Source organism: Pipistrellus kuhlii, unplaced genomic scaffold (genome assembly GCF_014108245.1).
Source record: "Pipistrellus kuhlii isolate mPipKuh1 unplaced genomic scaffold, mPipKuh1.p scaffold_m20_p_1, whole genome shotgun sequence".
Classification (NCBI taxonomy): domain Eukaryota; kingdom Metazoa; phylum Chordata; class Mammalia; order Chiroptera; family Vespertilionidae; genus Pipistrellus; species Pipistrellus kuhlii.
The window spans coordinates 146,727,961-146,754,432 of record NW_023425404.1 but is presented as its reverse complement, the minus strand read 5'-3'; the positions used below and the strand labels follow the sequence as shown (position 1 = coordinate 146,754,432).

General features: G+C 40.1%; 1 protein-coding gene across 25 annotated transcripts in view; it reads left to right on the top strand.

Annotated features, from left to right (window-relative positions):
• The window catches only part of PTPN13 (protein tyrosine phosphatase non-receptor type 13), a 167,816-nt gene extending 147,386 nt beyond the window's left edge, over positions 1 to 20,430 (top strand). For 22 of the 25 annotated variants that reach the window (XM_045570959.1, XM_045570971.1, XM_036450484.2 and 19 more), the window contains 8 exons: positions 543 to 598; positions 2,653 to 2,756; positions 4,263 to 4,411; positions 6,096 to 6,186; positions 8,833 to 9,170; positions 11,974 to 12,189; positions 13,343 to 13,405; positions 19,731 to 20,430. In XM_045570959.1, coding sequence (XP_045426915.1) covers positions 543 to 598; positions 2,653 to 2,756; positions 4,263 to 4,411; positions 6,096 to 6,186; positions 8,833 to 9,170; positions 11,974 to 12,189; positions 13,343 to 13,405; positions 19,731 to 19,826 — 1,113 coding nt within the window. In that variant the 3' untranslated portion in view covers positions 19,827 to 20,430. Of the gene's footprint in view, positions 1 to 542; positions 599 to 2,652; positions 2,757 to 4,262; positions 4,412 to 6,095; positions 6,187 to 7,514; positions 7,521 to 8,807; positions 9,171 to 11,973; positions 12,190 to 13,342; positions 13,406 to 19,730 lie in introns of those variants that run through there. The other 3 variants (XM_045570954.1, XM_036452138.2, XM_045570999.1) reach the window with 3 other exon arrangements.
• The last annotated feature ends 6,042 nt before the right edge of the window (positions 20,431 to 26,472 follow it).

The window sequence follows — 26,472 nt, the reverse complement described above, 5'->3', positions numbered from 1 at the left end:
CATGCTCTGTTACGCTGCCTCAGCACTGTTCATTGCCACTCTCTTTGCTGCGCTGTCCCCCTGACCCCACAGCTTTCTGTTCTTCCCAGCTGAAGGATGCATTTACTGCCACCAGCTTTCTCCCCTCTCCCTTCTGGCCGAGCCACAAGCTCAATATCCCGGTTGCAGGGCTGCATCTGTGGGCTATCTGCACTTTCCTCCCTTCTCGTTTTCCCATTTTTTCTTGGTCGCCCCCCTTTAAATGTTTTAGTGCACAGGTCTCTCAGGTATGCATCTGTGTTGAGCAGGGATTTCCTTGTTGAATTATAGTTGGTTAACTTGTTGAAATTTTAGGGGGAGAGAAAGAGATACACTCTCATTCATGCCACCATTCCTCTGGCATCACTCCAAAAATGGTGTTTTTATAAGTGACTTTGTAAAGTGAAAATGAGCAATAACAGTACTTACAGGAAATAATTCACAGGAAAAAAGTGAACATTATGAGAGTGTTTAATTTTTCTTTTACATTAGGCTAATGTGATTTTGATTTCTCTTTATTGTAGTCTACCAAAATGAATGGCTGTGAAGACTATTGTGAAGAAAAAGAAAAAAATGAAAGGTAAGAAAGTGATTTTTTAAAGTTTTAATCTCTTTGGTAAAGCATTAATTCTTAGATACACTTTTAATTGTTATAATTATTTATAACAATTCCATACTTATTTTAGAAGTGCTCTGAAGATTTCCTTTTAGATATTTATTTCTAAATTAAAAATTTCTTTTCCAGAAAAATGAGAATTGTTATGTAAATTATGGAGCTATGGCTGAATATTAAGAATGCTTTAAAAACAGTATAAGCCCTGACCAGGTAGCTCAATTGGTTGGAGTGTCATCGCATACACCAAAAGGTTGTAGGTTTGATTCCTAGTCAGGGCATATAACTAGCTTGTAGGTTCAATCCCTTGGGGCACATCTGGAAGGCAACCAATCAATGTTTTCTCTGCCCATTCTTCTCTCTCTAAAAAAAGCAACAATCAAACAACCACAAGGAGCTACATATTTGCATTTTCCTAGAAAAGCAAATTCATAGTGAATACTTCTCTATGTAAAGTTAGACAAGAGGGTGTATAGTAATTAGAAATGTATACAATTCTATACTTAAAAGGTTAGCACATATCTGGAGCAGCTGCCAATAATTGTAGATACCATTTCTACCCCGTGGTCAGGGCAAGGGGAGGAGGAGTAGTGGTCAATTAATGTACTTTAGGTAGTAATTGGAAACACTATTAACAGAAACATTGATGAGAGAGTAACATCAATCAGCTGCCTCCTGCACACTCCCCACTGTGCTGAAACCCAGGTACATGCTCTTGACCAGAATCGAACCTGGGACCCTTCAGTCCGCAGGCCGACGCTCTATCCACTGAGCCAAACCGGTTTCGGCGGAAACACTATTAACATAAAAGTTTTATTTATTAATTCTTAGATACACTTTTATTTTAACATCTCTGAAATGAAATAGTGATAGGTCCTACAGTTAAAATACACAATATTATTTCTTCTTAATGCATACAAATTATTAATGTCATAAATTCAAAGAACTGGCACATACTCTTTGACCTAGCAATTTTATTTCTAGGAATACATAGGCAAACATAAACATTCATTTATGTAACCAGAAGTTTACACAGTTGTAGGTGAAAATTCTCAGTGGCTTGGAGTAAAACAAACAAATAAATGTATATATAACTATTTTATGTATTTATAACTAATTTGTGTGGAAAGACATTTCTATAATAATATTCTTTGTAATATTGTTTATAGTAGTAAAATAAAACCATAATAGACACAAAATAAATTGGAGTATACTCCACAATGAAATGCTAAGGAGCTGTTCAAAAGAATCAGAAAGAAGAGAATAGAATACCTAATGGACAGATCTCCAAAATACATCCTTGAAGACAAAATGAACTTCTAGAAGACAAAAGCAGCCTCATGAACACAGCACTTGCAAATTCAGTGTTAATGTGACCCCCATTAATTGAAACAGAGGAAAACATTCACCCTAAACAGTATACTCCCCGATCATTGACATTTTGGCGTGCACTAGACAGATGTACTTTGTTCAGGCTTCTACATTATCCTTTTTCATCTCATCTTAGTACTAAGCATTATTCTCCTACCTAATTTGTCTTTCTAGCCATTTACCTTACCAAGGAGAGGCCGTCTAATGTGCACCCCTAGAATAGTGAGAACTGTACTGAGCTTTACAGCATTGAGCAAGTGCCCAGAGACAGGAGTGTCCTGCCAGCTCCTGGCTGAGCAAAAGGATAATGTTCATCAGTCGGGACTTGTGTAAGTTAGGAAGGTGCATCCATACAGTCCATGGTGCAGCTGTTAGAAAATGAAAGAGCTGTACTGACAGCTAGTCATCCAGGCAGAACAAACCACCACCTTCTCCATCCCTAAAAGGGCTTCTTCTGTCTGAGGTTCAGAGACTTGGGATTTGTTTGAGGGGAAATTTTAAGAATTATGGACTTAGGTCTTTTAATCAATCATTTATTTTTAATTACCATAATAATCATAGAGGAAATGAATGGTTCTAAGATATAATATTTATATATATATATATAGACAGAATTTAAGAAAATTTTGTAAATGTGTTTATTTTCATAGATTAATTCAAAATTCACAAGAAAGGAGGACTGATGATGATGACATAACATGGGGGAGTGATGAATTGCCAATAGAAACAATAAACCACGAAGATTCCAATAAAGGCAAGATTTTTATTAGCAATTTTTTTTCATCAAACTCAGTGGGTAGAAAAAATAAGTGTTTAAAAATTCTATTTTCAGAATATATGGATATGTTACTTCACCATATGTGAACATTACTTGGTTCTATACATAAAGTTAAATCACATAGGCAAACATCAACATTCATTTATGAAACCAGAAGTTTACACAGTTGTAGTTGAAAATTCTTAGTAGCTTGGAGTAAAACAAACAAATAAGTGTATATAACTATAAATGGAAACACAGAGTCACAATTTCGCCATCCTGGAATGAGAAGGAGCACATTTTATTTACAGTAAAATAGGTAGGATGGCTCAAAGGTAGGAATGTACAATATTATGCTTGAATCTCAACCTCTTTTTTTAAAAGCTAGATCTTAGAGTTCATTGGTCTACCCTTCCTATCACCGCTTCTCTCGTTTATAACTGAGTCAGTGGAGAAATGAGGTTCTTATCCAGAGTTGCAATTCTTTTCTTCATTCATATAAGGAAATGTTATACTGATGCAATGAAATACCATGGTTTTGAAATTTGAAGTTTTAGTTAAAAGAAATTAAAGAAGTGGATGAATACTTTGGATCTAGGTAGACTGTTATCAGTGATAAAGCTCATCAACTCCTGTAGTGGTGCTCTTTAGCCTTTAAGCTCCCGTTGCAGTCACACTCAGCATCTGTAAAGGTTCATGGCTATTTCATATGAGTGAATTTTGACTCAAAATTAGCCTTCACCCCAACCAGATGTTAAGCTTCTTGAGTGCCCCTCGGTGCCTAGAATTACAATTGCCTGTGTTAGCTGCACCATCAGAATACTTTAATCAGCTGATTGACATAATTAAAGCTACACTTGTGCAGTCTGTTGCAAGATATCTCTGCAACTTTTTTCAGAATAACTATCTTCTGTTGTAAGCACTTTTCATAAACCAGGTGCTAAATTAGACACATGCCTATTCTAAGGCACTGATGGCACTTGTTAGATAAACTCCTGAAGGCTCCAAGGCTTCATTTGCATGGAGAAAACTATCAAACACCAGAGACGCTGAGACCAAGTACCAGAGTGGGTAGGTGGGGGAGGGGGGGGGGCCCTCAGAATTGGTGTTAACTAGTGCATTGCCGCATTGTAAGGAATTTCTGAAGCACCTTCCTTCCTCTTTTCCCCATGTGCTAGGAAACTCACTTAAATGCAAAATAATAGTAGAACTAAATACATTTCAACAAGAAAACAGTGTCATTTGAGTCAAGAGCCTTAAGAATTTCTGAATAGTCGGTGAGGTGTTTCCTTGAAAGTTGAGTACAAGGGCCTTGCTCTGGCCAAGATTTTCCTGCATTGATTGTACTTAGCCTGCCTACTGAATAATTCTAGTGCCTTATTCTAAAGGTTCCCTCATTCATATAAAAATACATGAGGTGAAAATATACTAAGTTTAGTTCCCTTATTGGCTAACTCAGTTGGGGGGAATTTTTTTTTTAATCAACTGCTGACCTCTTGTTAGATCATCCTTTTCTGACAAATGAGGAGCTCACTGCACTTCCCATCGTCAAAGTGCTTCCCTCTGGTAATTACACTGGAACCAAGTTGAAATCAGTCATTCGAATGCTGCGGGGTTTACTAGATCAAGGAATTCCTTCTAAGGAGCTGGAGGTAAGTAGCTTCTACAAATGGTTTTTTTTTTTCCTCAAACAAAATTGTATTCAAGGTTAGAAGAAATTTTGAAAATTCTGATAACGTCTGTTATTTTACAAACTTAACTTCCAAGCATAAAAGCACCACCATCCACTGGGGTAGTGGGGGTTTGCCCAGGGTGGGAATGTCTGGGAGAGGGGGGTTTGGGGGGTGTTGATCAAGGAAAAAGGAGACATATGTAAATCTTTAGACAATAAATTTTTTTTAAATATTTTTTTTTAATTTTAAAATTTTTAAAAGCACAACCATCTCATCATATCTAGTAGTAAATTATTTTTTTTAATTAGGATCCTAAACACAGTATTGATTTACAGGGATCTCTTTAGCCACTTTGGAGCCACCTCATATGTAGAGAGAAAGTATTTTTGGTGGTGGTGTTTTTTAAGTCCAACCATCCACTAGATTTCATAATTAATACACTATAAATGTGGTTCATCATTAGCAACAGTTTCTAATTTAACAGCTCCAACAATATACTGTTTCCCTCCATTTTCTAGAAAATATATTTTTTTAAGATCTTAAGTTTAAATGTTAGAGAGCTTTCCTTAGCTGGTGTGGCTCAATTGGTTGGAATGTCTTCCCATACACCAAAAGGTGATGGTTTCCATCCTGGTCAGGACACATGAGGGAGACAACCGATTGATTCTCTCTCTCTCTCCCTCTCTCTTTCTTCCTCTCTCTCTCTATTTCTCCTTCCTTTATAAGGTCAATTTAAAAAATAGATGTTAGAGATCTTTCATCACAACCCTATTTTATAAAGTCCTTTTTCTCTATCACAGAAGCTTATTAATTTCTTCATAACATAGATCACAGAATTTGTTTGTTTACTTCCTTACTGCTTTCTTCTCCCAATAGGGTATAAGCTCCAAGAGAGCCAAAATCATATTTTTCTCTCTCACAGCTATATTCCCAATACTTATTACAGTGCCTTACATATACAGTGGGCATTTTCAGTATGTATTTGATGAATGTGTGGATGGGTGAATGGAATAAAAAGTGGGGGGAAAGTTGACTTTAGAACATAATACTGTCTAACTACAACTCTACTATATGGAATATTCTATGACCCCACAAACAATATTGTCAAGAAATTCTGCTCCAACTTTAAGCCAAAGTTGGTTTTATAAGTTGTATTTTTTTCTAAATTATAATTATAGACATCTTTAAACTGAATTTAAAATAAGGTATAAAGTGTTACCTCATAAAGTTAGTTGACTACAACATGTGAAAGATATTTCCAACAATATATTTTAACAACTGGTGTATCAAATTTGTATTGGTAATTTAGGCTTATTTATCTTGACAAGACATAGCTATTTCTTTTTGTAAAATATATTTTTATTTATTTCAGAGAGGGAGAAAGAGATAGAAACATCAGTGATGAGAGAGAATCATTGATCATCAGCTGCCTCCTGCATATCCCACACTGTGGATCAAGCTCGCAACCTGGGCATATACCCTGACCAGGAATTGAACTGTGACCTCCTGGATCATAGATCAATGCTCAATCACTGAGCTACTCGGGTCGAGCAAGACATCTATTTTTTTTAACACTCAAAGTCTTCCCCGATCAATAGCCGGTTTTGCACCCTAACCCTTGCTAATGTCAACAAATTTAACCTTATTTCCTTTTTGCCTTCAGAATCTTCAAGAATTAAAACCTTTGGATCAGTGTCTAATTGGACAAACTAAGGAAAACAGAAGGAAGAACCGATATAAAAATATACTTCCCTGTAAGTTCTTATTTGGCTTCATACTAGCCTATCTATCTCTTACTTAAGTGCACAAAGATTTATATTAGAAACAAAAAAAATTTAGATAAACGGTGTGAATTCCTTTTAAAATTATCTATGTATTCTGAAAATCAATTAGAGGGAATATTAAATAATTCTTCAGACACTCATGAATTATTACTAGCATTGTATTAGAAAATAATCAGTGATGTTAAATCGGTGTTTTAACAATATAAATTGTTAACAATATAAATTGTCTTCTGGTTGAATAATTTCTTAGTTCATATGTCACAACCAACATCTCTTTATCCCACTTACTATAAGTTTAGAGAAATGTCTGTGGTGTGTAACAGCTCTATACTAGTATATACATGTGACACAATGGTACCACCAGGTTGCATTATTCTAGGTACTAGAAGAAAAAAAAATTTTTTTAACCCATGTTTGACTCTTATTATCAAACATTTGATTTTTTTAAAATATGAATGTATGTAGGTAGCCAAAATATTAATGTCTAGCAATATCTTATAAAAAGTATCAGCCATATTTATATATATATTAGCACAATAGATTATACCATATGATACACTGACCCTATCTTTGCCAGGAAGTCATAAATCCAAAGAGAAATAACTGAACCAATAATGACAGATCATGCAATAAATAATAATAAAATTGCATTTTTTTCTATCAAGATGGAGAACAAAAAATTCATTTGGGGAAATTTCTTATAAGAAGTGAATCTTAGGTCCTAGCTGGTTTGGCTCAGTAGCTAGAATGCGGGCCCATGGACTGAAGGGTCCTAATTCGATTCCAGTCAAGGGCACATGCCCAGGTTGCATGCTCAATCCCCAATAGGGGGCGTGCAGGAGGTAGCCAATCAATGATTCTCTCTCATCATTGATGTTTCTATCTCTCTCTCCCTCTCCCTTCCTAGAAGTGAATCTTAGCACTTTAAAATGGAATAGTTTGGCATAAAGTATATGAGAATTATTTCAGGCAAAGAGAGAGAGAGAAAGAGAGAGAGAGAGAGAGAGAGAGAGAGAGAGAGAGAGAGAGAGAGAGAGAGAGAGAGAGAGAAAATGGCCAGGCTATTATCTTAGAGTCAGAGTGGGATAAGTCATGAGCTCACAACTGCTGAGTGGGTTTGTTTCAGGGACTGAGAGGTACAAGTCAAGGAATAGAAGGACAATCAATGGAGGATTTTGAAAATCATTACTAAGAGTTATAATTTGGGAGTCACAGAGATTACCAGTTAAGTTCATAAATATTTGAAGTAGAAATGACTTCTAATGAATAAAGACATACAAATTAATTTCTTTGGAAAGATGGCTTATATATACTTTTCACTGGGGCAGCCTGTTTTAAAAGTTTATATTTTGATTATATAAAATTACAGTTAGACAGAAACAAGAGTCTATATGCCTAGAGAATAAAGTGAGCTCCCTTTTTATTGAGTTTATTATTTTGGCTGCTTATTAAAAAGAATATCGCTTAATTACATGAGCAAGAGTTAATTTTGTCAATTATATAGGGTGTCCCAAAAAATGTATACATTTTGAATGAGTACAAAATCGGTGTTTATTAACATACAGTTTATTTTCAAAATGTGAAAGAATATACAGAAATTAAGTTTTTGTTTTTTTGTTTTGTTTTGATTTGTTTTGTTTTTTTGACAATGCCTGTTTTCAAACTGATGACCTTTCAGGTCCAGGACTGCTAATAATGCAAAGCAGTGGAATTGAAAACATCAAGAATCTGTTCATTCTATATTTGTGCACCTTAATCCATCAACTATTGCTGGTTTTGTGCCATAAACTTTATCTTTTATATATTCCCATTAAAAAGTTTAATGGATAAAATGTCTTTGTTCATAGCTTAATCTGGCTTCACCCATTATTTCAAATCACTTAAACCTGAAAAGGAGCGAAAATTAAGTGAATTATCAGCTCTTAAAGTGTGTATACATTGTTGGGGGACACCCTGTGTCCCCCCAAAAAAGTGTAGACACACTTTGAATAATTATAAAGGCAGTGTTTATACTTCAATTATATTTTCAAACTTCCAGTAGCCTTTTAATATGCATTTCCTTTGTTCAAAGCTTATTCCAGCTGAAAAGAAAGAAACATCAACCAAGCTATCAGCCTTTGAAGTTTGTATACATGTTTTTGGGACACCCTATATTTGTAATAAGTACTTTAATAGTTTCGCTGTGATATTAATTTTTGTCTTATGAAATAATTTTTCAGCATTGTCATTCATTATTAAATTCATTATTATTGTCATCATTAAAAATAAGGATGGAAAAGAAGTACCAAAGTTGTATTTGTTCCTCTAGTTATTAAAAACTTCTAAATGCATTCATTAACTTATTAATTTTAATATTTGCAACCAGCTCTATGAAAATAATATTACATTGCAAGTTAAGATGACAACTTGTAGCATACATGGACAATTGTAGGATAAATGTTTGAGTAAATATAAAATTATTTATCCTACAATTTGAAAATAGACCTTTATTGAAATGTTTGTGATTTCCTCTATGGTTATGATAAATTTTTCATCATCTTCGACTCGCCCTGTTTATAAAGCTCTTGTTTAAAAACGTATGAGAGAGATGACTGTTTTGTGGTGGTAAATTCGCAGATGATGCTACAAGAGTGCCTCTCGGAGATGAAGGTGGATATATCAACGCCAGCTTCGTTAGGATGCCAGTAGGGAAGGAGGAGTTTGTTTACATTGCCTGTCAAGGACCTCTTCCTACAACTGTGGGCGATTTCTGGCAGATGATTTGGGAACAAAAATCCACAGTGATAGCCATGATGACCCAAGAGGTAGAAGGGGAAAAAGTCAAATGCCAGCGCTACTGGCCTAACACCCTCGGCAAAACGACAATGGTCAGCAACAGGCTTCGGCTGGCGCTGGTGAAAATGCAGCCGCTGAAGGGCTTTGTAGTAAGAGCAATGACCCTAGAAGATATTCAGGTGAGGAAAATAAATCTTCCCATTTTCTAAGGCTGATCTCCTAGTTGGAATGCAGGCCTGGACCCTTTCCTTGATCGTATCAATGTATTTCTTTAAAAAAAACACGTGATTTCTTGGTTCCCATTTCAATGGAACTAATGCTACCTATTATTTTTTATCTGATATGAATTTAAATGTGACCCTCTTCTTAAGTTCTGCCAGTTTCTTCCAGTATGTACTATATTAAAATGAAAATGAGAACACTGGGCTTTTAATATGATCATCCATCTTTGCTTAGTGATAGCACGGAATGCCTCAGAGGCTGTGCACTGGAAACTCATTTTTTAAAAAATCAAATCTGTAAGTAGACTCAATAAAATTGTTTTTTAAAAATCTTTAAGTAGCAGATATTCCTCCATAAAGAAGTCTTGGGTAATTCATGGACAATTGTAGCATGTTTGTCATTCCAATAATTCCTACTGTGGCCACCTAACCACTGAATAAATGTATTGGGTCGGCAACTAAGTACTTGCGGATTTTTTAAAGAAAATCAAAGACAATTTTTTCATGGAACTAAATAACTTTATTCTGTAATGTATTGCCCATTTTGATCAATGACCTTTTACCATCTTTCAGGCAGCATCATAATCCCACGTTCAAAAAACTTCTGGTTTTTATTAGCAAAAAACTGAATCAGGTACGATTTGACATCATCATCATTATTGAAATTTTTACCATTCAAGGAGTTTTGTAAAGATCGAAACAAAAAGTAATCAGATGGTGCAAGGTCAGGACTATATGGTGGATGTGGCAAAACATCCCAACCAAGCTCCATTAATTTTTGCCGAGTGACCAAAAATGTGTGTGGCCTTGCATTGTCATGATGGAATACAACACCTTTTCGATTTGTCAATTCGGGCCGCTTTTCTTCAACTGCATTGTTTAATTTCGTTAGTTGTTCAATGTAGACATCAGAATTGATCATTCGGTTGGGTAGTAAGAGTTCAAAGTAGACAATTCCTTTGTAATCCCACCAAACTGATAACAAAACCTTCTTTTGATGAATATCAGCTTTTGATGTTGTGTGAGTTGGTTCACCTGGCCTGCTCCACGATCTTTTCTGCTTGATATTGTTGTAAACAACCCATTTTTCATCGCCAGTTATCAGTCGTTTTAAAAATGGATCATTTTCATTACGTTTCTTTAGCAAATCGCAGCTGCTAATGCGTTGCGTTAACTGTGATTCTTTCAGTTCGTGAGGAACCCATGTATCGAGTTTTTGAACATAGCCAAGTTGTTTTAAGTGATTTTCAATGCATGTATGTGATACATGAAGCTTCTCTGCAGTCTCACGTGTTGTACTGTGACAGTCCGAATTGATTATTGCTTTGATTAGGGCGTCATCAACTTCAACTGGACGACCAGAGCGTTTTTCATCTTTGAGTGAAAAATCACCAGAACGAAATTTGGCAAACCAATTTTGACACTGCCGTTCTTTTAAGGCTTCGTCACCATAAACAGCACATAACTTTTTATGAGCTTGCAATGCGTTTTTCCCTTGTGGAAATAAAAAAGCAAAATATGACGAAAATGTTCCTTTTGATTTTCCATTTTTCAACGAAAGCCAAACGAAAACTACAAAACAGATCAAAAAACTTTTTTCACTGATTAACAGCTGAATAGCCAACTACCAAATAACAAAATGTGTTTTACATTTGTACTACGTCTGCAAACCTAAAAATTCAACTGAAGCCATATGTGTGTGAAACCCGCAATTAATTAGCTGCCGACCCAATAGTTGGAGTTAGACAATTAGGTAGACCTTAAGTAAAGCTACTGTTTCTTCACCGCCACGCTTGTTTTTGCTACCCCCTCCACCAGGAATACTAGTTAGGAGTGAGTAATGTGTTTCCTATTGGCGTTTTAGCTCTCTTAAAAAAAGTATTTTTTCTTTCACAGAAACAAAGTATATGATCATATTCACTCATTTCTGCTGGCAACATGTAAATGTAGCCTGAGAATTTCTTTTGTGATTTTTTATTTTTGATTTTACAAAGAATTAAAGTTTATACCTCCTAATTCATCTACATTAGCTTACATTACCTATGTTCAGTATTTCTTAAATATTCAATTAAATGTTTATTTAATTAAGTTAAATTTTAAAAATTAAATATTTATTTAATCAACACATGTTTATAGAGTTCAGGCCCTGTTATGGAATTAAGGGATTCAGCAATTAGCAACACAGACAAAGAAAAGAAATTGTGACTTCATGGCGCTTACCCTCTGATGAGAGAATACTGATGCTGTGGGGAAATCATGCAGGTGTTGTATGAGCCACATGGACAGGGGGCGTTTTAGTCAGGAAGAGGGAAGGCAAAGGCCCTGAGACTGAACTGTGCCTGATGTTTTTAAAGAACCACAGAGAGATCCCTGTGGCTGGAGCAAGGGGGCCAGAAGGAGCGATTAGGTCTGAGAGATAGCTGGGCCAAATTATGTAGGGTTTTTAAGCCATTGCAATGACTGGCTTTTATCTGGGGCGAATTTGAAATGGGGCTATTAAAAAAAAAGGTTGTTATCAAAACAATTTTTTTTAGGACTTCCAAAAAGGAGTTTTTACCAATATTTAAAATGTGGATCTAGCGTTCTCCTTGATAAAGGCCCTCCCCGTGTTTGTTGTTTGATGGAGTCTTTTTGTCTTTCATTTTCCTTTGATTTCATCCGATGGAAAAGCTAAAATTTGAAAGGACAAAATAATATTAAGAAGTAACTACATGTGAACAATATAGCACGCCTTTATATTCTTATTCTGTTGTAATTTCAGACACGAGAGGTGCGACATATTTCCCATCTGAATTTCACTGCCTGGCCGGACCACGATACACCTTCTCAGCCAGACGACTTGCTCACGTTCATCTCTTATATGAGACACGTTCACAGATCAGGCCCAATCATCACCCACTGCAGCGCTGGCATCGGGCGTTCAGGGACTCTGATATGCATAGATGTGGTGCTAGGATTAATCAGTCAAGATCTTGAGGTGAGGACAAGGATAGGCTGAGCCGAATTGGTTAGGGCCCTTCTAGGATATTCTTTATCACAGCTATGTCATTCTTCATTTCTACTTGATTCTTATTCATGGTTTCTACCTCTTTTTTCATGCTGCTGTAATTCTCATTAAGTTCCATATAGTTCTCTGGAATCTAACTTTTTAATGTGTTAGGATTTTGGAATTTTTTATCAATTTGTATGAATGCCTTAATTTTCTTACTATGCAGAATTGCTTTTGTAAATGTTCAAAACTGCAAGGACCATAATAAAAAAGAAATAATACTTCAACTTTATATATATATTTTTTTAGCCATGTGCTCAAAAGCCCCTTATACATTTCATTCTTAATGTTCTTTAGGCTTATATAAAATAAAATCAACATTGTTATCATGCTTTTAGGGATAGAAATATTAAAGCACAAAAGAAAGTATATTTTGAAATGAACAGGCTTATTCTCTTTTGTTGTTACCTATTGATGGGAAATGTATATTTTGTTAAATAAATTGGTGTTAAATAGTCTATCTCTAAACAGTTACTCCCAATTTAAAAATTATTATGAAATAAAGCTAACTAGTGTAATATTACTTAATATCTATATTAGTGTAAACATTACTTAAAATGATAGAATATTGAATTATACATAATATGTAATTATAATATTTACCTTTAGAATGTTTTTTGTTAAAAGAAGCTCTATCTTACACTTTACACTCTATTATATTTACCATAATAATTTAAGTGGGACAAAACAAAATAGTCTACTTCCCCCTTTTTTCAAATGTAAATATCAGTCAAAATGAAAAGATCAGGAATTTCATTCTAAAAGGGAAAACAGGAAATTTAGTTTTCCTTTTCTTTTTTTTTCTTTTTCCATTAGAAATTAGTCAAATTTCAGAGGGACAAGAATTTCTTTTGTGGGTTTTCAAATAGGATAACCTCCCTTGAAAGATTATAAATGAAATTATGAAATGATGGCAAAGTCAGTCACCAACTTATTTTGTTTATAATAGTTTGGATTGCTAGAAGGAGGAGAATGGGGTACAGAAATATGTATAAGCTACTTGACTCTGTGGATCTTTGGCATTCAAATTGGGCTATGCTTTTCACCTAACATAGACTCTGCTTCGTTTTGTTTTGGGCAGTTTGACATCTCTGACTTAGTGCGCTGCATGAGACTGCAAAGACATGGGATGGTTCAGACAGAGGTGAGTCTTGATGTCTTCTAGCAAGGATTTTCATGAAGATTCTGATATTTTAAAAGTTCTAGTTTAATAATTTTCTTTTGAGGGTTTCCACATTATTCTATAAATTCAAAATTTTATGGTAACGAGGGATAAATAAATAAATAAATAAATAAAGCATAAGGACTAATTTAAGAAAAAGAAGCCCAGCCAGCATAGGTCTGTGGTTGAACGTCGACCTATGAACCAGAAGGTCATGGTTCGATTCTGGTCAGGGCCCATGCCCAGGTTGTGGGCTCAATCCCCAATGGGGGGGTGCAGGAGGCAGCTGATCAATGATTCTCTCTCATCATTGATGTTTCTAGCTCCCTCTCTCTTCCTCTCTGACATCAATAAATTAAAAAAAATTGTTTTTAAAGAAGATATTTCTAGGCTATCTTTTTTAAAATATTGCCTTTTAATTTTAAAAATGAAGAAATGCAGTGTTTGCACTGAATAGATTACAGAGCATGGGGTAACATGTTGGGAGCAGACATGGGGAGGTGGTAAAAAACAGTTCGTAGTTAGTGCCATTCCTTCCCCATATCCAACCAAAAAGATAGAAGACAACATTCTTGCTACAAAATTCCCCAAAAGAGAATTGATTCAGCAGCATCTACTAGAAGGCAGGAAGACAGGCTGGATTGCTTAACTTGGATGAGGCGCTCTTAGGGACAGTGAATGGTTGGGTCTGTCTGTCCTCTCTAGAGCATTTTCATTTCACGCACCTGAAATCAGACCAGTTTCTCACTCGCTGACCTTCAAAGGGACGGCATTACCTAAAGTGTCTGCTATCAGTAGCTCCATTCTCCTTTTTGTTTGCATTGGGGGGAGGGATGTGGAAGCTATTTTCATATATCTGTAAATTCATATCTCTCTAATTATATAGAAGTTTACTATTGTTAAAAGTAGAATTTGCCTACTTTTCTTTTTAAATACCTTTTTAATTAAAATTAAATGTAAATATTAAGCTCCTTCACAGTCATAGATATTTTTAAGTAAAGAAAACGTATTGCCGAAGCCGGTTTGGCTCAGTGATAGAGCGTCGGTCTGCGGACTGAAAGGTCCCAGGTTCGATTCCGGGCAAGGGCATGTACGTTGGTTGCGGGCACATCCCCAGTAGGGGGTGTGCAAGAGGCAGCTGGTCGATGTTTCTAGCTCTCTATCTCTCTCCCTTCCTCTCTGTAAAAAAATCAATAAAATATATTTTTTTTTAAAAAGAAAAAAAAGAAAAAAGAAAACGTATTGACCTGTATAAGCAGGTCTTTAGACCCAGGAAGTTAGCATTCGGCAGATATCGTTTGTGTGCCTCCTGTGTACCCACCCTTCTCTAGGTGCCTGGAGCATATATATATATATATATGTATATATATATATATATATATATATATATATATATATATATATATATATATACACACACACACACACACACACACACACACACACACAGATATAATATGCAAATTAGCCAGGACAACATAACAGTCAGGATTGTTCAGGAGGAGGCTGTGCATGCAGGTGAGACCCAGAGCAGAGGAGACAGAGACAGAGGGGGCTGCCCAAGCCGCCATGGCTGAGGGCAGGCCCAGAGAGGAGAGGGCAGGGGCAGGCCCACCCCTCACCCCCTGCCTGCCCCCCACCCCCCTGCCCACAGCCGCCACAGAGAGGAGAGGGAGGGCCTGCCTGCAGCCACTGTGGCTGAGTGCAGGTCAGGAGGAGATAGGGGAGAGGGGAGAGGACCCACTTGCAGCCACCGTGGCCAAGGGCAGGGCCTCTCCAGCAGTCCTGCCTAGCTGGTTTTGTTCAGTGGTTGGAGCCTCTGTCTTTCCCTCTCTTTTCCACGCTCTCTAAAAATCAATGGGAAAATATCCTCAAGTGATGATTAGGGAAAAGAAAGAGAGAGAGAGAAGAGAAGAGAAGAGAAGAGAAGAGAAGAGAAGAGAAGAGAAGAGAAGAGAAGAGAAGAGAAGAGAAGAGAAGAAGAAAGGCCTAAAGACAGTTGTCATTTTTTCATGGTGAAGAGACTGGAGCCTGTGTTGGTGAAAACACCTTGGCGGGAGACACCAAGATGGCGGCATAGGGTAGACACCCGAATGCAGCCTACCACAACAAATTTGAAGTTAGAACTGAAAAACAGGGGAGGCATTGCCCTGAAGTGCCGGACGGCTAGCTGAGAGGAGGCTCTGCCATCTGGGAAGGAGAGAGAAGGCACGCTGAACCTCAGGAACTGTGAAGGTACGGAGAACTGTGTGCGCGAAAAGGCGCTGGCTTAATCCCGGTGCGGAGAGGAAGGGCCGGACCGAGATTGCTGCTGGCTTACTCCCTGCACGCAGAGAGGGCGGGCCAGGCTGAGTTCGCTACTGGCTTATTCACGGTGCGCGGAGAGGGCGGACAGCTAACGCGCAACTGGCTTTCTTGTCCGAGAGGAAAACAGAATCAGCCTATTGCTTTGATAGATGGCCCCAGACAGGGAGAGGCCAGACTGTCAGGCAGTGGGCAGAGATCTCTCAGAGGTGTGTGAAGCCAGAGGCCATTACTGCGGGACTTGGGGAGGAGCCCAAGAGAAAACAGTTTGTCTGCACCAACCTGAGACTCCACCCAATCTCTGGCTGAGCACAGAAGCTCTCCCAGAGGCTGGCTTTCTCTAAGAAGGAACTGGCAGGAATCCAAAGCTTGTCTGCGCCTTTACCAAAGAGGTGCGCGCGCCTGCAACCAATCTTCCAAAACTCTCCAAGAACAGGTCTTTTCTAAGGCGAGACTGACAGGGAACCAAAGATCGTCTGCGCCACCCCGAGACCCTGCCCTATCCAAGCAGAGTACAGAAGCCCTCCTAGCTGAGACTCTGCTGATCCTCACAGCCAATTGGCTTGGAAATCAACGCTTCCCAGTGATGCCAACAATAAGCAAGGCTTAACAACAAGACTGCACACACAGCCCACAAAGGGCTACACCAAGACTGTCCACCGCAGGTAACTGGGAAGGCTGTGCTACTGGGCTCTACCAGAACATCTAGAACACAAAGCTATTCCATCAAATCAGGGAAACAACTAAAATGCAGACAAGAGGAAGGAGACAAAGGAAGGAGATGGAGGAAAAGAAAAGATTGGACATTGAGTTCAAAACTACAGTTATAAGGTTATTCAACAATATCCTAAAAAAGGCCGATAAAATAAATGAGACCTATGAGGATATGAAAAGGGAGCAACTAGAAATAATAAGGGATCAACAAGAAATGAAGAAAACATTGTCTGAAATAAAAAATATTATACAAAGTCCTAAAAACAGACTAGAAGATCGCAAGAATCAAGACAAATATTTGCAACACAAAGAGCCAGAGGACACTCCTCTGCAGAAGGGAGAAGATAAGAGAATCCAGAAAGTTGAAGATAGTGTAAGAAACCTCTGGGACAATTTCAAGCGAACCAACATCAGAATTATGGGGATTCCAGAAGAAGAGAGAGAGCAAGATACAGAAAGAATACTGAAAGAAATAGTGACAGAAAACTTCCCTCACCTGGGGAAAGAAATAGACTTACAAGTCCAGGAAGCCCGCAGAACCCCAAACAAAAGGAATCCAAGGAGGACCACACCAAGACACATCCTAATTAAAATTCCAAGAGCAAAAGACAAAGAGAGAATATTAAAAGCAGCAAGAGAAAAGCAAGTAGTTACCTATAAAGCACATGTGTCAAACACAAGGCCCGAGGGCCAAATCCGTCCCGCCAGGCCTTGCAACGTGGCCCACACCGCGCTGTCATCACTGCACTCCGCTGCGTTTCCATCACAATGACAGTTTATGACTGTTCAGTAAACCATTCGGCCCGCGATTTAGGCTGGATTTTAGATTTTGGCCCCTTCTCTGATTGAGTTCAACACCCCTACAAAGGAACACCCATACGATTGTCAGCTGATTTCTCAACAGAAACCATGCAGGCCAGACGGGAATGGCAAGAAATATTCAAGGTGATGAATAGCAAGAACCTACAGCCAAAAATAATCTACCCAGCAAAGCTATCACTCAGAATCAAAGGACAGTTAAAGAGCTTCACAAATAAAAAAAAGCTAAAAGAGTTCATCACTGCCGAACCAGAATTATATGAATTGCTGAAGGAGGTTATTTAGAAAGAGGAAGAAGATAAAGATAAAAATTATGATCAACAAATACGTAACTATCAACAAGTGAATCTAAAAACCAAGGGAATTAAAAAAATCTGATGAACAATATTAACTGGTGAATATAATAGAATCAGAGGTATGGAAGGGGAGTGGACTGACGATTCTCGGGGAAAGGGAGTGAGGGTGCGGGAAGAGACTGAACAAAAACTGTGCACCTATGGATGAGGACAATGGGGGATGGGGATGAGGACAATGGGAGATGGGGAACCTGGTGGAGGGGAGCAATTGAGGGGGGGAAGAGGATCACATTTGTAATAATCTGAACAATAAAGATTTATTAAAAAAAAAACAAAACACCTTGGCGGCTGTGGTAGTTGACAGTGGCAGTGGCAGCAGGGTGATGGGGGCGGCACTTTCCCCTAATCAGCCGATTGCCTCCTGCAGAGGACAGCCAGTAGGACATCCCCTGAGGGCTCCCAGACTGAGAGGGGCAGGCTGGGCTGAGGGACCATCCCAAGCCAGTGCATGAATTTTGTGCACTGGGCCTCTAGTCAGTGAGTAAAAAGAAGACCCTGCTAGAATAACAGAGACCTTGTAGTGGGATGGTGATGAGGAAGGCAGATGTAGACGCAGTAGATAAGTAAATTTTGAAGTCATAGGTGCTTTAGAGGGAAAACGGGTACAGTGGGCTAAAGAGGATGGGTGGCGGCACGTTGAGGTGCTATTTTAAATAGGTGGCACTGCTGAGAATACACTCGAACAAAGATTTGGAGCAGGTGAGGGAGGGGGGTCGTCATGTTGGTACATTTCAGGCAGGCAACCACCGGCATGGAAGTTAAGGTGGGAGTGGGTTTATGTGTTTAAGAAAGACCTCAGCTGAGGTGGAGGGAGTTGGGGCGGGTAAGAAAGGCGATGACAGAGCCAGGGCTTAGGCTGTGCTCTGAGTGAAATGGAGCCATGGCAGAGCTGTCAGTACGGAGTGACATGGTCTGACTCACACTTTAAAGGATCACTCTGGCTGCTGTGTTAAAATAAGACCCAATTAGGGGAGGAGGATGCAAGGTTAGAAGCAGGAAGGTCAGGTAGGTGGCAAGCAGTGGTGGCGCTGACTAGAATAGTAGGTGTGGATATAAAGAGAAGAGAAGGGGGTTTGCTGCCCTGGCTGGTATGGATCAGTTAGTTGGGCATCATCCCATGGACCAAGAGGTTGCCGGTTCAATTCCCAGCCTGGGCACATACCCAAGCTGCAGGGTTGATCCCTGATAGGGGGCATGCAGAAGGCAGCCAATCGACGATTCTATCTCTCACCCTCCCCTCCTTTTCTCCCTCTAAAAATCAATAAAATAAATATTTTTTAAAAAAAAGAGAAGTGGGTTTGCTAATGGATTGGTTGGTGTGTGAGAGAAGATTAAGGATGAATGTGTGAAAAATATAGGCAAGTTAAAAGACAGATGAGCAAAAAGTAAACAAGAAGTTTACTTTTATTCCTACTCTTCAGAGTTGTTAATGTTTTTAGCAACATTCTTATATTCTTCAGTTACAGGTGTGCATACTCACACACACAGGACTGTTTTCACTGTGACTCAGCTATAGTTATTGTTTTATACTTTCCACATAGTATATTGTAAATTGTTCAACTTATTTTTAGACACATTCTTTGTCAAATAAGAAAACTCAAACCCCTCCAACAGCTTAATAGAGAATAATTTCACCAAAAATGTTAATATTTAGAAAACATTGATTTCCAAATTCTTTTGTTCCAGATATTTAAAGAAACGTATTTTGTGTAGCTTCCTTGGTATTAGTTTTTTGATATTTCAGAACATCAAGATGAATTCAATAAATCTAGAAGAAATTTTGTAGGAAGTTTTTATTTATTTATTTATTTCATTATAAAAGCAAATCACAAAGAAAAGAAAAGAAAAAAGGAAGAGGTCCAGCAATCGGACTGGGACATTTCTAGCCCTGCCCCACCCCACCCCATCCCAAGGCTTCTTCCTTTCTCATTTTATCAATCTGGTTTCTGTTTTTTATCATTTCTATGACACTGCACAATTCTCCATCCTTCTTCTCACATGAAATATTTTCTATGTTTTCAAAGTTATTCAAACCTCAAATAGTAGTGAAGCTATATTTATAAAATACTCACAGTATTCATCTAAAACCTCTCTCTCTCTGCCCACCCTCATAGGACCAATATATTTTCTGCTACCAAGTCATCCTTTATGTCCTGACACGTCTTCAAGCTGAAGAAGAACAGAAAGAGCAGCCGCAGCCTCTGAAGTGACCCGGAAAGAACGGCTTCCGGGTGCCTTTCCGGTTCTCGCCTTCACTCCCAGCAGACGCTCCTGTCATCCATTAGCCACGGAGGCCACAGGGCAGCAAGTCCACAGGATAGCATTTGCTCCTTCTCCTCTACCTTAGCAAAGCTTTCTTCAGAGCAGCAAATAACGGTGAAATGCTGTATTTTTTACAGCTACTTTACCCATGATAATTATTTTTTAGATTTTTAACACTAACTGGATAATGCAGCTCTTAGTGACCAGTAAGGCAGCATTTGATTATGGTGGACATTGTTACAAGGACACATTGAGTCTTATTTTTAATGTACCAATCTTGTTTATAGAGAAATTCTTTTCCAGTATTTTAATAAAATAGTTCTTTTATAGGGGATACTTAAAACCAGTATTTAAGCTTTAAATGGCAATAGTGTTGGCATAGAAAAAATAGCCGATATTTACTGAATCTGTCTAATGTTTACTATATAGAATTTACTGTAATATATTTATATACTTTTTCATGAAAAATGGGGTGAGCAGATATGTTTGTAACTGCATATCCTCTTTGTTATGCATCATCTCACTTTGTAAATAAAAATACACCTTAAAACAGGAACAAGCCAAAAGTGTGTGCAAATTAAACATCTTCAGTGTGTGTGTGTGTGTGTGTGTGTGTGTTTGGGGGGGAGGAGGGAGGTCATTTTTAGTGTGTTATTTTTTTAACAATACCCAGGCCTCTGAGAAGGCAAGGTCTTCTGGACTCCAGATTTTCATCTCCCCATTTAGGCCCTGTGGTACCAGCCACAGGAACCTGGGGTGCTGTCAGGAACCTGGTGGATCTTCAGCGAGCTCTGCCGTAAGGGGCAGGTCCTGACGGACTGGAGCCGAGACATTCAGCTCCTTTCCTGTTGCCTCCCTGTGGGTGGTGCCGGCTGGTGGTGCCTACACCAGACTGCTTTCCAGTTCTAGTGGCGGTGAAGCTCAGAATATCTCCGATGGCAAGGAGTCATGAAAGATGACACTGTCGTATACCTGGGAGATTTATCATTGTTTTTGCCTGAAGGGGAAGAGATTCTCATTATTGAACTCTGTTGCTCCCTCCTAATTCTGACAGGCTCCTCCCCTCAGCGGGAGTGGCGCTGCCTCCCAGGACCCAGCAGACAGACCAGCCCTGGCTAGTTACCTCCAATTTCTGATCGTACCCGGTACCCGGCACAGCGGTGTGCTGGGACCTGCGTCTTCGTATCCGAGGCTCCCTGGGGGCGGAAGACGATGTCGGTCACTGCCCACAGCCCCCAGTGCTGTCTGACTCCTCACCGGGGAGCAGGTTGGAACCCTACCTCAGAAGTGGCTTCAAATGTGTCAGAAGACGCAGCACCACCACCAGGCCATCTCATTAAGGACAGTTTTTATAACGGGTTATAGCTGAAGGTTTCATTTTAAAGGTTTCTATGGCTTTAAAGGATTTGGAGCCCTGGCTGGTATGGCTCGGTTGGTTGGGTGTGTCATCCCTTTTCGATTCAATTCCCAGTTAGGGCACATGCCTGGGTTTGGGGCTCACTCTGGTAGGGGGTGTGCAGGAAGCATTGATGTTTCTCTAAGCTCTTTCTCCTCCCTTCCTGTCTAAAAATCAATTTTAAAACTATTTGGAAACCTGTTCTGAGTGAACTGGAGTCCTGAGGCCTTGTTTTCCTGTCACAAGCACGGGCAGCGAGGCCAGCAGAGCAGGAGCCAGTGCAGCTGGAGGCGATTAGCCACCATCTGAAGTCTGCAGAGATGGGAGAGGTGAAAGCTGAGGCAAGATCCCTCTCCTGGAAAGAGGGCAGCAGGGAAATGGAGCCTGAGAGGGAAATGCAGGTCTCGGATTACAGCCCTAGGAACTCCCTCCCGGTGAACCCATCCCCACCCTCTAGGCCTGAGCACTGTCATGGAATGGGACTGGCCGTGGGCTTGGGCTTCGCTGGTTCCAAAGCATGCCAGGCCAGAGCCAGGTGGCACATGGAGGCATTCACACGTCAAACAAGTGAATGAAAACAATGGGGCTCTTCACCCCCATCACCCCCCCTACATATCTCCTCCCTGCTGGACTGTAACCGAGGGTGGTGAGTATTGTAAAATATACACCTCAACAGCATGGCTCCATCATTTCTAGTCTAAGTTCTGGGCAGGAGAGAGGTCAGCAGGCGGCTCTCCTCCCTCAATTCCCAGGAACCCAGAAGGACGGAGGTTCTGTAATCCATACGTAGCTTCCAAGGCCATCCCGGGAATCCTCCCCATTCCCCCAGCCAGAAAAGGGAGAGCGAGTGGAGGGCCACCTGGGGGAGGATTATGTGAGCTGGGCAGGCCTGGAGGCCGAACATATGACTGCCACTCAACCAACAAGAACTGGTCAAACTGTGCCCCTCGTACATGCAAGCTGGGGTGTGAATGGGCAACCAGGTGTTTCCCTATGACAGGCCACTCTGCTGTAGAAGAGGAAACAAATTGTGATGGAATAATTCATAAAACTTAACTAAGTGCTATTTTCTTAAAAAAATAGTATCTTAGTCCTGAGTACTGCAGGCTTAGAACCATTTTGTCTCCAAATCAAAACTTTGGTAGGTGCCATTAGTAAAAATATTTATGAATTAAGACTTTTGGAGTGAAACGGCAATTGAGAAAAAATCAGGTGTTTACATCTGTGGTTCCCTATACCCTGCTAGATCCGTTGGACTTTTTGTTTGTTTTTAATCCTCACCCAAAGATGTGTTTTTCATTGATTTGAAAGAGAGAGAAAGAAAACATCAATATGAGAGAGAAATATTGATCGATTGCCTCCCGAATTCACCCCAACCAGTGATTGAACCTGCAACCTAGGCAGGTGCCCTGACCAGGAACTGAGCCCACAACCTTTTGGTGGATAGGACAATGCTCCAACCAACTGAGCCACCTGGCCAGGACAGATCTCTTGGTTTTAAAAAGACTAATTATCTAAATGCAATGTGATGAATACAAGAAAAAATTAAAAAAAAAAAAAAAAAAAACTCAACAAAGCTATCCTCTGATCATATAGATACCTTGACAGCAAGAGAATGTGTCTCATTTTACATGATTCAGAAATATCCAAGATACCTTGTGATGATGAAAAAAAATGTAGGTAACATTATGCATTGACCTGCATAGTATTTTTAAGCTAATTTAAATGTTAATATGTCAATTAGAAATTGCATTTGATTGTAAGTAAAAACCAACCAAATGAGCTTGCACAAATTAGATTTCTTTTTTTAAACAAATCATGTTTAGAGTAGGCAGTTTCTGGAATATCAACCGATGCATAATTATCCTGGCCTCTCCTCCATGGCCTAGAAATGGCTGCTGCAGCTCCAGCTTTTACAGCCACCTTCCTGAAAGGAAACAGGAAGAAAAGACAGGAGGAAGGGTTGGTGCATGCCTACTTAGGGCAAGAAAACAAACTTTCCCAGAAATCACAAGTAGATTTCCACTTATCAGCAAAAACTATATCACATGACCATCTCTAGCTTCAAAACAGCTGTCAGCCAGGCATATAGCGGTCCTGAACAGGATCTCGGTTTCCTGTGTAAAGACAAAGGAAACAATAGGTACGGAGAGCAGCAGCAGGCTGTGCCTTCCCCGTCCTGCCAGCAGGCATTTCTGCAGCAGCGAACACTGGGTCAACCTAAAACCTTCCTGACCCGGAATTATCTGAATGTGTAACTTGGAGAAGAGATTCAAGGATGGGAAATATTTGAAAGTAGTCTTCAGCTTTGTAAGCTTAGAAACATAATTTTATCCATTTGTCCAAAATTAGATCTACCTTAAAGATACAAACCTTACCTGGAGATGGAAGGCTTCTGACATGACTACTTTCAAACCCTGGCATTGATTGGCGTTTCTGTTTTAAGAGAATGGCTTTTGCAAACTCAGCGCACTCCCTGATAAGCCACGTTGCTGATTTTTTAGCCGAGGTCTCTCCTGCAGAATCAGTCAGCCTGGACAGGCAGGCCGGGCTCCTCCAGGAGGGAAAGGGCATGCACACAGAGACTGGTCAGAGGTGGCTAGAGGAGGAGGTGCGATGCATCACAGGGGTGAGGCGGACTCACCCTTTCTTTTGGTGTATGGGCCGATGCTCCAATCAACTGAGCCACCCAGCCAGGGCTTGAATCACCCTTTCTGCACTGGGACTGGGACTGCACAGGGGCAAGTTGGGAGCAGAACTCTTTTTTATTTATTTATTTTTTAAATATTTTATTGATTTTTAACAGAGAGGAAGAGAGAGAGATGAGAGTTAGAAACGTCGATGAGAGAGAAACATCGGCCAGCTGCCTCTTGCACACCCCCTACCGAGGATGTGCCTGCAACCAATGTACATGCCCTTGACCGGAATCGAACCTGGGACCTTTCAGTCCGCAGACCGACGCTCTACCACTGAGCCAAACCGGCTTCGGCTGAGGGTGTGGGGGAAGCAGAACTCTTAACCCTCACTCCCCAGGTATCTGAACAGCTGTTTTCACACTACCTACACTTCAGAGTGTTTGGGATGTCTGTCTGTCTGTTTTCAAAAAAAAGAAACTGAAGTCCAGAGGGGCTGTCACTTGTCCAAATAGCAGAGCTAGAATTCAATACCAAGTCTGCCTTCAACCCACAACTCCAGTGGCGGCCTGGCCTTTTACATGGAGTCAGCAGGTAGCCCAGGCTGCAGCCTGCAGCCCTAACCACCCACCCAGCTCCTTTCCAGACAGAGAGCTGGGCTCAGTCTGTTTAACCTCCCTTCCCTGGCCCCACTTCTTCTGAGCTTCTTGTAGGCCCAGGCTTTTATGAACTTGTAGTTATTTAGATCAGTTGTTAGAATACGGTTTATTCAGGTAGCGCTTTTTCATAGTTACCTCCTAACGCCTCCAGACTACTTGTGTCCAGGTCTTCTCAGTAACACGTGTACAAACCTTCCCTGGAGATGGAAGGGCTTCTGACGTGACTACTTTCAAACCCTGGCATTGACTGGGGTTGTTTCTGTCTTAGCAAATGGCTTTTGGTAGACCTGTCCCAGAAGTGTCCTGACTATGATTACGCTGACCATGCTGACTGAGAGGGCAGGGCAGGGTGACGATGGGCTCCTGACACCACTGTGGGGCAGGGCGGAGTTATCCTCCATTCTGTAACTGAACCCTAGCCCTCACCCAACCAATCAGGGTTAGCCAAGGCAGTGACATCACTACTGACCGGAGTAAAACCCCTGGACTGGGCGAAATTTGCTCTCTTCTGCCATGCTGCTGATGTGAGTGAGTCAGAGCCCATGCTAGCATGGAAAAGGCTCTTTTGTTTATTGCATCAGACTCTGCTCCCTGGTGGTCCTTGGGGATCACGAAGTCTGGGCGTAACACTGACCAGCTAGTTAATCCTTTCAGAACAAAGTGTTGGATTTTACCATTAAGTTCCTCTGCAGAGAAACAATTTAAAAATTCACTTTTTGGTGCAGTCTTTACAACTCATGGTCACACTCATTTCAGACCTGAGATCTCTGTTTATGCCCAGCTCTACTGTGTTCAGCACGATGATCTCCTCCCCACCGATGATCTCCTCCCCACTTTCCCCAGGGATGGGGAAAGTCAGGCCCTCGGGCTGATAAGGCCTGCAAAACTGCTTGGTCTGGCCCTGCCAGGCATTAGGGGTGAGTTAATTAAACGTTTGACCAAATATCGCAATATAATTTTCAGTTGATAATGTGTATGGCCCTCGAATGATGTGATAAACATCCAGATGGCCCTTGGCAGAGAAAAGATTCCCCACGAGCAGGACCCCTCCTGCCTGGTTACTGCTGCTGTGCCCTGTGCACAACGCAGACCAGCTTCTCAACCCCTCCCATTTGCCGGTGGGTAAATGGGGATCCCCACCCCACTCACTCACCCCCTACCCCCCCACCTCCCACCCCAACCCTTGGCCAGGCAGCCCTGAGGATTAACAACCAGGACAAAGGTCTGCGGAGTTCTTTAACATGTAAATACACTGGTGACACCCCGCTGGGCTCTTTCTGTGCCTCCACAAAGGTGTGCTCAATTGTTGTGAAACTACCACAGTAATCATGGTCATTATATTACCCCACGAGTTCTTGGGAATACTGACAAAATAAAACTGTAAAGATTTATCTCAGACAACACAGTTTCTTACACATTTCAAAACTTACAAATGAGGATAGAAAAAAAAAGGAACCAAATGGAATCCCAACATATATATATATGGGATTCCATATATATGAAGTTAGGTCAGTGATCGGCAAACTCATTAGTTAACAGAGCCAAATATCAACAGTACAACGACTGAAATTTCTTTTGAGTTGAAAACCGACTTTTGTGCATGGGCCACAAAGTTTCAATCCACAAGTTTCAATCGCACTGTACGTGTGCGCCTGCACATGGTATTTTGTGGGAGAGCCACACTTGAGGGGCCAAAGAGCACATGTGGCGCCAACAGTTTGCCAACCACTGAGTTAGGTGATAAAGGAGGCATTTCAAATCAGTAAAGAAAAGATGAATGAGTCAATATGTGATACTGGGACAATTAATCATAAAAATATTACGTTCTTCACACACCATCTAGAAAGTTCAAAATGGGATAAAATATGTACATGTCTAGTTTTTCATAAAATCAAGATGAAAGGAC